The sequence below is a fragment of the Globicephala melas genome, chromosome 1 (assembly GCF_963455315.2).
Source record: "Globicephala melas chromosome 1, mGloMel1.2, whole genome shotgun sequence".
Taxonomy (NCBI): Eukaryota; Metazoa; Chordata; class Mammalia; order Artiodactyla; family Delphinidae; genus Globicephala; species Globicephala melas.
Genome location: NC_083314.1, coordinates 158535925 through 158549597, shown reverse-complemented (window position 1 = coordinate 158549597; position 13673 = coordinate 158535925). Strand labels below are relative to the sequence as shown.

The window sequence follows — 13673 nt, the reverse complement described above, 5'->3', positions numbered from 1 at the left end:
TAAATGCTTGTTCAAGTTTTAAGCCTCCTTCCTTCCCTGGAGGATGTTCCCCCTGCTGCTCTCTCAGTGGCGGAGAGCTCACCCCAAGCCCAGGCCAGCCTCTTGGAAGTGGAGGCTGCTGAGACGCAAAGCCAAGGGCAGGGAGCCCCCTGGCCCCAGGGCCTGTGTGTGTGTCTGGGCCATGCTTCTCCTTCCCCCTTTTCCAGCCTCTTCTCTCCACCTGTCCTCCTCTGATGATTTAAGGAAACACAGCATATTCATGCTGCTTGTCCCAGGTATGGAAACTTCTAGGATTCGTGCTGGGACCAGCCCAGATGGCCACATCACTACAGCTCCTCAAAGTCAACTGGTCCCAAACAGGGATGGGCGGAGCCCTGGGGATTTCTGGTCCTTTGGCTCTGTGTGGTTAGGGAAGGATAGTGAAGGGAGGGAGAAGGTCTCACCTTGAAGAAGGTCATGGTGGCCCCGTCCTTGACAGCCCCATACTCGATTTTGGTTTGCTTGGCCAGGTCATCGGCAGAGTCGATGGGCGATTCCATGCGCTCCACGGTCAGAAAGGCAGCCAGGTTGGCCGTATAGGAGGAGATGATGATCAGCGTGAAGAACCACCAGATGCCACCAATGATGCGCGTGGACAGGGCTTTGGGCATCAGCTCAGACCCTGGGAGGAGGGAGGAGGAGACTGGTGGTCCCTGACGATGCCCAGACCAGGGTTGCTCTGGTCCTCTGGGACACGGACTCCACTGACAACCTAGTAACAGCGGAGACCTCTTCCCTAGACCAGTGGTTCTCCAAGTGTAGTTCCTGGACCATCAGCATCACCCGGGAACTTGTTAGAAATGCACATTCTCAGGCCCCGCCCCAGGACCTAATGAACCAGTAACTTAGGGGTGGGGCCCAACAATCTGGGCTTTGATAAGCCCTCCAGGTGATCCTGATGCAGGCTAAAATTTAAGAACCACCGCTCGAGAAAAACACACACATGCACAACATTTCCCAGGCTTGTCAGACCCTCTGATGCCTATCTGTGAACCACCTGTGTGGTCCCAGGTTCTGAACACCTGGAAGTCTTGAGTGAGTCCTGCTCTTAGCTCTTAGTTCTCTGTGTGATCATGTGCCAGACAGCTTCCCTCTCTGGGACTCTGTAAAGCATCGTCCTTCCTCTGTCCCAGCCTCATGCAAATACCACAATGCTGCTGTAATGATATAATTTGAGGAGGAACTGTGTTGGAAATACGAGTGGTACACAAATATAAGATTGCTATAGGATGCTTTGCAGGAGGAGAAAAATCAACATTTTTTTGAAGCTCTTCGCCGAAATAGATCATTCCTCCTCCCCGACCTTGCGTGCGAAGCACAATTTAGCTGAAACCTTCTAACTGAAGTAATTAACTAGGTGGCTTTCAAGAGATTTAAATAGCAAGTGACTCGTGAACTTTCCAGAACATTCGGCCCTGCCGTCTGAAAAGCGTCTGCTTTGATATGGATGAATTCTTTTCTCAATCACTCAAGGGAGAGTTTTTCAAATACATAACTATTTTTCTCCCTCCTAATCAAAACCTTGTGGGGAATACATCAGGGGCCAGTGCTTTGAATAAGCAGCAGGAGGTGAAAGGGAAGCTATTACTGCATTGAGGGGTCTCCAGGTCCTTCCCAACTGTCAGTGAACAAAGATGATGAATGAAGAAGCAAGGTGAGGCTTCAGGACACTCATTAATGGTGGGGACGGAGAGAGGCACTTCCTTCTAAAGCTGCCTGTCACTTCCCAGCTGCTGGAGACCACGCCCCCGCCTCCACCCCCAGCTTCATCTGCCTGGCCCTCCCCCAGGCAAGGGGCTAGAGTTGCCCCCAAAGGGAGAATGACTTATTTTACTTGTTCGCTTGGTGAGCTCTGCCAGGCTCTGTTGGGCCCCTGACCCGGCCTCTGTCGTGGCTGGGAGTTCGCTCAGGTCAGGGTCCTTCGTTCAAGTGCCCAGCACAGGGCTTGGCGTGTAGTGGGGACTCAGGAGACACTGAGATAACATCAGTCATTCATTCCTTTGGCATTTGCTAGTATATATCTACTGAGGACCAGGGTTTGAGCTGGGCCTAGAGGATACACACAGATGAGTGAGGGACAGAGACATTCTTTGCCCCTTGGATCTCCTTCCCTCCCTGGTGCCCCTGTTGCCCACTGTCCCCCTGTGGGTCCCTAACCCAGGCAGAGGTAATGAGCAGAGGCAATGAGCACTTGGCTCCTGGTCATCAGGGCTTGGGGGTGGGGTTCTTCTGGGGGTCTTTCCTGGCTGGGGTTCCCTCCCCCTGTGCTTGCCCTCCAGCCCCTGGTGTTTCTGCACTGTGCTGCTTGTAGGTGCTCAGCTTTCTGAGATATTTGAGCAAGTGCAGATCCAAAAGATGGGCTACCAGCCGGGGGGAGGTGCAGCATCCCAACCTTCCCTCAAGAGGATGTAAGAAAAAATGGCGTCCTTCTGTGTTTACCAGCTCTGATGCACTGAGGCTAATGTCCCCACCTCAGACATGCCCTTTTCGACTACCAGGCTCCCCAGAGTCCAGTTCCCGCTACATTCTGAAGTTTTCATAATCCATCTCTGTCCTCCAGCCCCATGGCCACTACCTCGGCTCAGGTATCATCATCTCATTCCTGCAATAGCCTCCCACCCAGCCTCCCTGCCTCCAGCCTCCCCTCATGCTCAGCCCAACTTTGCTCAGCCAGGTTCTGTGGTGGTGAGGCCATCGGTGGGGTTGGCCCCAGCAGACAAGATGCTGTATGTCCATTGCAGCTGGAGCAGGAGGGGCTGGGGATGAGCCCTGCATGCCATGGGGGGGCGTGGCTTATACGCTTCAGCCTCAGACCCTGAGCCGGTCCAGCCACAGTAGTGATGGAGCTTGGGGACCTGGGAAAGGGCACACACCTAAGCATCCAGGTGTCTCCAACCTTCTGAGGGCTTGGCAGTTCCGAGGCTGCCCTGGAGGATGGGGCTGGCTCTGCTGACACTGGAGAGGAGGCTGCCTGGGGAGGGCACACGTACCTTGCTGCATTAAGGACCCCATTCCAAACCAGAAGCTGTTCAGCAGAGTGAAGTTATTTTCTACCACCTCAGAGCCAGGGTTGCAGGGGTGAGCATCATACCACTCATAAGGGCTGAACCTGCAGCAGAAAGAGGGGGGCAATGAGGCGAGGCTACGGGGAGACGGGAGGGAAGGAGTGTCCAAGCCACACAAGCCGGCGGTTTAGCAATCAGTGATATGCCGACAACTTTAGCATCAATTCCCTCACCGTTCTTCTGGGAAGGCAGGGAATGGGAAACCAGGGCCATTTTCCTTCTCATTCTTTATTGTTAGTGCCCTTTTCTGGTGATAAAAGTAATTCAGCAGTATCTCTTAGAATTAAAAGTGCACATGCCCTTCAACCTAGCAATTCTGCAACTCATTATCCATCCTACAAAAAACACTCCCACAGGAGCACAAAGAGAAGTGTGTGAGGGTGTTTATCAAAGCATTATTTGTAATAGCGAAAAACTGGAAACAACCTAAATGTCCTTCAATAGAGGAATGATTAAATAAACTCTGCCACGATCGTACTTTGAAATATCACGCAGCTGTTAGAGGAGATGTACCAACAGGGAAAGATCTTCAACACATATTGTTTGGTTTTTTACAAAAAGTGATAAAAATAAGAACAATATGATCACATCTGTATAAATAGATTCCTGAAGACATCGTTGCATACCTATTTATGTACCTTTGTACATAAACGCATATAGAGTCTGGAAGGATCCATATCTAAAAAAATATCACTGTTTACCTCGCGGGGGGGTTGTTAAAATGGCAGAAGAAATTTCATGGAAGCCTGTTCCTTTGTATGTATTACATGAATTTTGAAAAATGAGAACAGGCTTTTGAATTACTTGTATACTTAAAACAACCTTAAAATGGAGAAATAGTAAAATACACTCTTCACAAAATAGTAAAACAGTACAGAATACAATGGGAAAATGAAAGTACACCATGATCCCACCCTCTGGGGAAAACAATGTGTTATATATTTTTTTCAGATTTTTCTCTCTGAATATGCAAATACATGCATGACAGGAAAAAATGTTATTTAAAGCTCCCCACTGCCTTCTAAGGAAGAGAAGTCCTGATAACTGTTTACTGTGTGGATTCCAGTTGAGGAATTGGACATGTAAGCTGGAGGAAGCTGGAACACTCTGCAGAGATTGAGAGAAAGTCCCCACCAGGCTGGAGTGGCTGCAGGGACTGGGGTGACTGGAGTGGCTGGTGTGGGGTCAGATGCTGAGATGAGAGACCCGGAAGGAGAGACATGTCGGATAGAATTTTGTTTTGTTTTTTAAAGTGTGATGAGCTTTAAGTGTGATGTTGTGACTTTCTATCCCCCTTCTAAAAGCTTTAGTCAATTAAACATTGATCACCAATGCTCACATGAGAATAATTTTGTTTTCACAAAGCAGGAAGGTCCTCCAGATAGGAAAGTGCAAAGTGAGGCTTCAAACCAAGATGGGGATTTTCAAAGTGAATGACCACGAACTGGTTAGAGGCTCTAAACATCCACAAGAAAGAGACAGAGGATGAAGAGAGTAGAGATGAGAGACTGTTGTGAGAAGGGTTTTCGAGAAAGCCTTTGGAGAGCTGTGTGTTCAGGGGCCCCTGCATTGAAGTCTAGGGAGAGCAGCTTCCACAGGGCGGCTGGGGGAGCTCGGGGGTGGCTCTGGAAGGAGCAGATGTGGTGGACACCATCTGGGAAGTCTGGAGGGCAGGGGTCGGGCTGATACGTGCTTCTTAGGTGAGGCAGGAGGGTGAGTCCTTGTTGCACGGCACCAGCCTGCAGGCCAGGGCTAAGGACGTTTCCCTGGACCAGATGGGCCCATGTAGAAGAGAGATCCAGCCCAGATCCACCTTGACTCCTATCCAAGAAGGGCGATGGGACTCCAACAGGGAGAAGCCATGGAGCAGGGGCTGCTAGAGGACCCGGTGCTGAGCGGGGGAGTGGGCCGACCAAGGAGGCGCTGCCGAAGGGGGCCTCCGTGGGGGCGAGGGGAGAAGTCTGGTCTGTGAATGAGGGTAGAAATGTTGAGGACTATACCAGACTTAGCCTTCTAACTTTTGAGTTGAAACAGTGTGTTTGTGCTTTAGAGAGAGACCTAGGGTTTCTGAGCTCTGGAAGCAAGCCAAAATGACAGGTCCTGGCAGGACTTTCACTGGGGCAAAGAAATTCACCTCTGAACGCACTGGAAGGTGGGTGAGAGACAAAGTAAAGATGATTTCTGATGAGCTCTCATGAGCCCTGATTTTTAAACGTACACACACATATACAAAGTATATACATGATATATGGCATAATCCTTTAACACACACACAAAATCATATCATAGATCTTGTCTTAGATCTTGGCTTTTCGCTTAATAAGTCACCAGCCTCTTTCCAGATCAGTCCTTCCTGATCCCCTTTATTCCCTATAACTAGTTAATAGGTGTTTTTTAATACATTTTTAAAATTGAGGTATAGTTAATTTACAATGTGTTAGTTTCAGGTGTATAGCATAGTGATTCAATTCCATATATGTTCTTTTCCAGATTCTTTTCTATTATAAGTTATGACAAGCTACTGAGTACAGTTCCCTGTACTATACAGTAGGTCCTTGTTGCTTACCTGTCTGATATACGCTAGTGTGTATGTGTTAACCCCAAACTCCTAATTTATCTCTCCCCCCCACCTCCCCACCATCCCCTGTGGTAACCCTAAGTTTGTTTTCTATGTCTGTGAGTCTATTTATGTTTTGTAAATAAGGTCATTTGTATCACTTTTTTAGTCAATAGGTGTTTTTAACCATTCCTCTCTGACGGCACTTAGGCTGGCCCTATTTGCCACTGTGGTACACTCTGCTGAAAGAAACATCCTTGGCCACACTTCCGTGGGTACCTAGGCCAAAGGGCAGCCTTGTCTAGGGCTTTGCTGAGAAGGCTTTCTAGATTTGGGGGAACTGTAAAGTGGGGCTCAGTGGTGACTTTCAACAGGATAAATTCCCAGAGGTGGAATTGCTTACCATGATAAAAATAACTGGTCTCAAATGGGCCTCTTGGTTATCAAGTACTGTTATAGACCTGGGTCCTCACTACCCCTCGAGAGGCCGACAGTGCAGCAGGCGCCCACTTTACAGGTGGGGAGGTGGCTTGGAGCAGTCTAGGTGACTGCAATCTTGCGGTCAGTGGGTGGAAAGGCCCAGATTCGAACTCCAAGGCCACCGGAGGGAAGAGGATGGGATGGGCGCCGGAGGGCGCCACCAAAGTGAGTGATGGATCTCGGACTTATGGCTTTTGTGGCTACAACGGGTTCTCTCAGTCTTGCAAGTAAGTCGGAGCTGGTAGAGGCTGACCTGGAGATACTCTGTGTTCCCTCAGAGGAGAAGGCTAAACACCGGCCCCTGGGTAGAAGGGCAGACAGAGCACTGACTGGCCGGGACCATCTCTTCCCTGGGACTCTCATCTGTACTGGATTTGGCCGGAATGTGACTCCTGGGGGCTGGACTGGCGGCTCGCCCCCGGCCCTGCCTCTGGGGTCAGGCACTTAGGATTATCTCCTCGTCATGAGTGCCAACTGTCCTGCTCTCTGTGGTGAGAAGCATCCGCCCTCCCTTCCTTTTTTCTCACTGAGCATGAAGCAGAATATCCTGGTGGCAGAGAAATGCCTTGGTCAATGCCTGGACCCCTGATGCTAGACAGGCACAGGTCAGGCCAGTTTTTTTTTTTTTTTTTTTTGTGCTGTACGCGGTCCTCTCACTGTTGTGGCCTCTCCCATTGCGGAGCACAGGCTCCGGACGCGCAGGCTCAGCGGCCATGGCTCACGGGCCCAGCCGTTCCACGGCACGTGGGATCTTCCCGGACCGGGGCACGAACCCGTGTCCCCTGCATCGGCAGGCGGACTCTCAATCACTGCGCCACCAGGGAAGCCCCAGGCCAGTTTTTAGGATGGACAGCCCTGTGCCCTGCTGGAGCTGCCCGGAGGGGGCCTGGACACCTGCCCACCCTTCGCAGACCCCATCTCTTGGGCAGCTGTGTCCAGCTCTCCGGCAGCCAGCAAGGAGTGGTCCAAAGGACACAGGCCACGTGGAGGCGAGGGGACAGAGGGCCACATCCACACTACAGATGTGCTGTGCTCGACCTCACCAGTATTGTAAAAAATCAAATTAGTGGCTACTTATAAAAGCCATGAGGCTTCACATGAAAATCTGAACGTCTCTCTAAAATCATGGACCCCGCAGCACTGGTCTGTGTTCCTGTTTAGCACAGTCGGTTGGAGCTGAGTGGTAGTCACCCTTTTCTCCACATGTGTGCTCGAGTTTGCCTCAGTCCCCACTACTCCCTGCCGCCTACCACCCAGCCTGCTTCACTCCCTCATGCTTCCTGTGTGTGCCACCCCTGATTTAAAGTCGGGCAAGTCTTGGTTTGAAGCCTAACACTCCACAGAAAGGCTTTCTGACTTTGGGCAAAGACTTAACCCCTGTGAGCCTCAGTTTCTGCTTTTGTAGAGTGGAGATAATCGTACCGACCTCACAGGACTGCCATAAGGATTTGACAGGATGAGTGTGAATTGTGTCGTCAGAGTGTTACACTGTGTGACAATTGTCCTACGATGCTGTTCATGGCTCTGTGGCCAAGACCCTTGTCCCTCTCCTCTCTCTCCGGCATCCTGTGTCATTCCAGCAGCTCCAGAAATCCCATCTCTTCCAGAAAGTCTTCCCAGCCTAACCTTGAGAGGGGGGCTCCTACCTGCCTGGCCAGGAGGTAGTGGGTGGGAAGGAGGTTGGGCTGCCAGCAGCTGATGAAAGGCCAGGAATTAGAGGGGGAAGGGAGGCACATCAAATGAGCAACGCTGATGCTGGAAAAACTCCAGCTGTTTGCAAGGGGGTGGGAGCCAAGAGGCCGGCTGGAGCTGCTAAAATTATGGTGAGAGCTCTGGAGAATGGCTCCTGGCTTTCAAAGGCTTGTTAGACCATTAGAGACAAGAGGCATAATGAAGGTCTCTCTGTGGCAGGCTGGGCTGCCGGCTGGGCGAGCAGGCAGGCAGCATCAGGCCTGCCGGCAGCAAAGAGCTTCGGAGGCAGGACAATTTCCTCTCTCACATCCTTCCCTTTGGTCTGTCTCTGTGTGGGAGGAGGGAGTGAAAAGAAGCAGGGTTGGGGGAAGGCTTTCAAAGAAGACTCAGGAGAGAAAAAGGCCGAAACACCAAGTCCTTGGATCTCAAACTGCTTCTCCGGAGAAGTCTCGCTTCACACCGTGTTAGAATTTAGAGAAAAAAGAACCAGGGCAGGGGCAGGGGCTGGGGTTGGAGCCTGGAGGCAGGAGGCAGAGGGCCCAGGAGCCACCAACTTGGGGCAGGAACAGAACACGCATGTCCAGGTGGCCAGAGATGTGGGTTGCAGATAAAACACTTGGTGACCTGAGGTCACTTGCCGGATGTGTCCCTTATTGCTAGGATGGCCTTGGCGCGTACTGAGCCTTTCTGAGTCCAGATGTCTCCCCTTCATGGGAGGCTGTGAGAATTAAATAAGATAATTGGCTGTAAAGGACAGAGCATGGGGCTTGGTAAACACTGAGCTAAACCTGTTTCCTAGTGACCTCTCCCTACCACCCACCAGTAAGGATGTGCTGTGTCTACTTCATGTGAACAACTAAATATGCAAGGGTATTGCTAGTACGCGTTAGAGGCAGGTATGTGCGTGTGCCAAGTTTCTGCATGTGTGCATGCGTGTGAGTTTATGTGGCATTGTTCCCCCTGCTGTTGTGGACTGGATGGACACAGTCTGTTTGCCAAGTTTCAAGCTACCTGCTGGGCCACCCAATGCGCCTGGGTCTGCTGTACTGGGTGCCTGGCCCAGGTGGTACAGCCTTGGGCAGTGACTTAACCTCTCCTTCTCATAGGACCTGGGATACAACTGCTGCCTCTCAGAGTCATGGACGCAGACCAGGGTGGAGACTGGGGGATTCAAGCTCAGAGGCCATGGAGTGATCCCTGAGCGATATGAAAGGATCTGAGCCTCACGGAGGGAGGCAGGAGAGCAGGTACAGCAGTGGCCTGAACCTGGGCCTTCTGTGCCAATTGCTGAGGATGGGGGGAACTGCCTGGCTCCCTGAGCCTCTAACCCTGGGCCAGACCTCTGGTCAAGGCATTGCCCTTACCTGGCGATGACAAAGAGGACACAGCTGACACCCAGGTAGGCGAGGAGCACGTACATCCAGATGTCTGGGGACAAGGGGTTGAGGAAGGAGAAGACACTGGGGTTGGTGCCATTGGGCTTGCGATAGAGGATGCTCACACCGAGGGTCATGAAGGGCTTGGAGAAGTCGATGGCCTTCTCGCGGACGTGGGTGATGGTCAGGGGGGCCACAGCCAGATCTGCCTTCTGCAACGAGAGACAGACAGCCTATGAGCAAAGCCTAAGGCTAGCAGGGGACAGAGCACCCCTTCTTGAAGGGAGGAGAGACAAGGGAGTGAAGTGGAGTCTGTTGCCTGAGCCCTGGATCACTTCACCACTCTTTAGTTTCAATATTTACTGACCCTTCTTCCGGGCCAGGCCATGCCCAGGGTGCTGGGAGACAATAATGAATTAGATCTAACCCCTGTTCTCCAAGAGCTCATGGCCTTGAGGAAAAGGACAGTGGTATCAACATGCAGAGAATGGAACCCTATTGCAGCTGTAACCCATGTGGTCCATTCTCAAAATGGTGCCTTTCAAATACAGTGCAGCAATCTTCAAACATTTAAAAATAGCTGGTGTTCGCTCTTTGTGACTATCAAAGGTCATGAGGAGGACACAGAATCCACAGCAGCCCTTATTTATATCTGGTTTCCTCTCCTATCTACTTCTTGCACGCTCCACGCCATTTTGGATATTCTATATATCCTCAAAGCCCCCAAAACCAGTGGGGCAAAAATAATACTCTCTTTGGAGGGAAAGGGTGGGGAAGAAACTAAACAGGCAACTTCAGAGCCCTCTTTAATAGGAGAGGGGAGGCAAGAGAACAGAGCAGAGGAGGAAGGGAAGGGACTGGGGAAGGCTAGGGATGCCCATAAGTTGATCAATCTTAGCCCATCACAATTTTAACAAGGGGAATGATTAAAGGTCTGTATCTCTGGTCTGAGCTTTTTCTGACTAAAAATCTACAATCTCTCACTTCCATCTTTGCAGGCTTTCCTCACTGCTCTCCTCTTGCACAAGGCCCCACTAAGCTGCTTCCTGTTTACCACATTCCCTTCTTGACCTCCATGCTTTGCACACACGGTGCCCTGTTGAGAATGTCTCTTCCTGCTGTCTAACTCTCACCGCCTTCCATATTCCTTTGCATAGGCTATGTCTTCCAAGAAGCCCTCCCTGATATCCTCCAATTCTAAACTCCCATGAAGCTCACGCTGTCCCACGGTAAGGTCCTAACCCGCTCAGTTGAAATGGCAGTCTGTGCAGCTGTGTGTCTTTGTGTCATATCTGCCTATTTGCCTATGAGTCGCTAAGCACAGTTGGGACTGTGGCTGACTCACTGCTTTGCTTCTCTACTCCCCAGCCCCGTCTCAGCCTTTGCAATATTTGTTAACTAATAATGTGTCCCTCCGAGAGGCTGTGCCTTGGGCTCCTGTGGATATTTACACACCAGAATGTGAACCAAGTTATCACTTCCCTTCCTCGGGTGGGGCAGGACAGAAAGAGAGGCTGAGTCCTAAAGACCAGCACAAAAGACCCTTTTGCTAAGGGCGGCAGCTGCCTCTGAGAACCCCCTTCCAAACAATAGTCTCTAGGCAATCATCCACTGACTTGGCCCAGCTTAATTAATTAACTGAGTATTTAAACAATTAATTGTTTTGTGAGCTTCACTAGGCACTAGGGATACGCAGCTGAGCCACACAGACGTGGTTTCTGCCCTCCTGGGGCTTATAGTCTAGTAGGGCAGACAGACGTTAATCAAATTGTTTTCTAAGTGGTAGCTATTAACACATCTCTGACTACACCGATCCTAGAATAGGAACCAGCAACCAAGTTGAAATGAAACTTCAAGACAGGGAGGACTGGTATGGGTCGAGCCCCAGCTCCTAAATGACTCTGCAGGTGCTCCAGGCTGTGGGGCACTGGCACTGGCTGGGGGGCACTGCTCCAGGCTGGGGGGCACTGGCACATAACCCCAATGTTTCTCCTTCTAATGTCAGCCCCCACGGCTGATTATTGACACTAGGAGCCCAAGGATTCGGTGAATCTTAGAACCTGGGAAAGTCAGGGAGGAGGGGCCTATTACAAGGGATGTTTCATACTGGGACCTTCCTTTTGTAAGCTTCTAAATGTGTGAGCTGGAACTTGCCTAGCTTTGAAGGCAGAGGAAGAAGACACAGGCAGCTGCTGCCACCCTAGCTCCCTGGAGCCCTCTCATTTCAGGGTGTGCACAAAGGAAAGCAACAAAAGGAGAGAGAACTGTTGGGGAAGGTGCAGTGGGACTAATGTGTATTTGCTCAAGACCTACTGTGCACCAGTGAGCAAGAGACCCAGTTCTGCTCTCATGGAACTTCTGGTGAAGGGGGCCCCTGTTGGAGGCTGTGGATAGGACTCCAATTGGAGTGGGAGCTGGAGTGGGACATTCTGGAAGGTCCCTTTCAGTCCTGAAGTTCTAAGATTCTCTATAATGTTGGCATGACATCATTCTAGAACTTGGCCTCCCCTAGCCCTGCCCCTTCAAAGCACATTGCTTTGGGAGGCTCTGTTCTGACTCCAGAGTCATCATCACTGTTCAGAATGCATTTGGAACTGGTCTCTGGGAATGGCTTCTGGGGCTTGTAGTGGATTCTTGGGAAGAACCTCAAAGTCAATGGTGGCAAATCTTCCTTGGGCTTTTGGTGGCAGGTTGGATGACAGTGTTAGTAACTGAGGGGTCAGTGTGTTTGCAGCCAATGTCTTTCCCACCACGAGTGTGCCAGGAGTGGCGAGGAAGCCAACCACAGGGCCAGAGGCCCTCTTTCTTCCCCCAGATGGTTTCAGAACCTTCAGAATCTCCCCACCAGCCTTTCTGCTCTCGGGTTCTAATGGTGTTAGAAGGCACCTGTGCCTACAGCAGCAAGACAACTGGTCAACCTGACCTTCTTCACAGGAAGTTTTGATGTGTGTTCTCCCTTGGGCTTCAGGAAGGCTGGAGTTCTCCACTTTGCTTTTGGTTTAGGCAGGAAGTACTGCATTTCACCGTTGGTTACGATTTCCCTGAAAAAGGCCTTATTTTGTCCAACTTCCCTTGAAAGAGCTGAACAGATGTCAAGCCTTTGTTGTTTCAGTTCATTACTCAGAATGAAAGGCCCAATCTTGGCAGGCTCTTCCCACTTGTGCAAGTTTTCTTTGAGGATGATTCATAAAATCATAGGCTGTCAGAGCTGGACCAGAGACCTTTAGCAACATCTATTCCAACCCGTATTATCTATGGAGGGAAACTGAAGCTCACAGAAGGTGCAATGTCTTTGCTCTCGTATTTACAGTAATCACGTCCCTGAACAAACCAAACCTCGGGCTCGTGCACCACATTCATTGGTCTTAGGGGTGACTTGTTAGCCCTTCTGCCTCACTGAAGACCTTTCCATACCTTTTTAAAAAAAATAAACCTCTGGACCAGGTAGGACAGCCCATCCAGGACACCACTTCATCCCCATAAGCAGCTCTCCACTTCCCAAGAATCTGTCCGCGCCCGCCTGGCTCCAGCTGTCCTGCTCTCCTCCATGCTCACATAAGGTCAATTGGCACCATTTGCTTTACCACGTCTCCACAAACAGAAGTGAAGGCAAGAATGACTTAACTAGCTACAGCTCCACATTTCTGCCCTTAGTATCCAGGCACTTTGGCTGCTGGTGGGATGCTATAGCCGCATACCCCAGAGCGAAACCTGGCAAGCCTCAGCTTGCTACCTGTGTCTGGTGGCCCAGTTGGCACCTGCCTACTTGGGTTCCCAAGTATGGTCCCCACCAGATTCCCCATGTATGTGCTCCGCCTCTCGGTTGGGGATCCCCCAGGGCGTCTGCTTGCGGACTGCTATAGTTAAAATAGTCAGAACTACTATCTTTCATAGATGCTTCTTATACGCCAAGCATTGCTAAGTGTACTACCTCCGTTACCTTATGCGACCCTCCCGGTGGCCCCATGAGGCACTAAACACGATCCCCGCATTCCAGGTGAGGGTACTGTGGCTCGTCAGGCTAGGAGGTTTGGTCAAGCTGGTGAGTGGCCGGTGGCGTTCGTGGTACGGTGATGAGCGTAGCCACCTTCCAAGCTGGGGAGTGGCTGAGCCAGTACTTGGACCCAGTTCACTGTGACCTCAAACCCCGATGTTTTACCACTCTACCATACCAGCCATGTGCAGTGTGGGGTGCATTGGGCACCCCCTCCCCAAACATGTTCAAGTCCTCACCCTGGGTACCTGTGAACGTGACCTTATTTGGAAATAGGCTCCCTCGTTCACCGCCACCTAAAACAGTATTTTATTAATTGCCACTGGGACTAAACAACCTTGGAGAAATTCCTGGGTAGCGTAGCTGGGGCTGTGCCTAGGGAGGACACACTTTCTCTATCTTCAGTGGGCATGTCCACTTCCGCATAGATCTGTTTCTCCCTGACTCCCACTGAGTGCCCCTAAAGCCAT

The 13673-nt window shown here is 50.9% G+C and overlaps 1 protein-coding gene across 4 annotated transcripts in view; it reads right to left on the bottom strand.

Moving 5' to 3' along the window:
- The window catches only part of GRIK3 (glutamate ionotropic receptor kainate type subunit 3), a 243945-nt gene that overhangs the window by 20710 nt on the left and 209562 nt on the right, over positions 1-13673 (bottom strand). For all 4 annotated transcript variants that reach the window (XM_060307754.1, XM_070045534.1, XM_030869066.3 and 1 more), the window contains exons 11-13: positions 9198-9421; positions 3030-3148; positions 444-661 (exon numbers count right to left, since the gene is read on the bottom strand). In XM_060307754.1, the coding sequence (XP_060163737.1) occupies positions 444-661; positions 3030-3148; positions 9198-9421 (561 nt within the window). The remainder of the gene's footprint in view (positions 1-443; positions 662-3029; positions 3149-9197; positions 9422-13673) is intronic.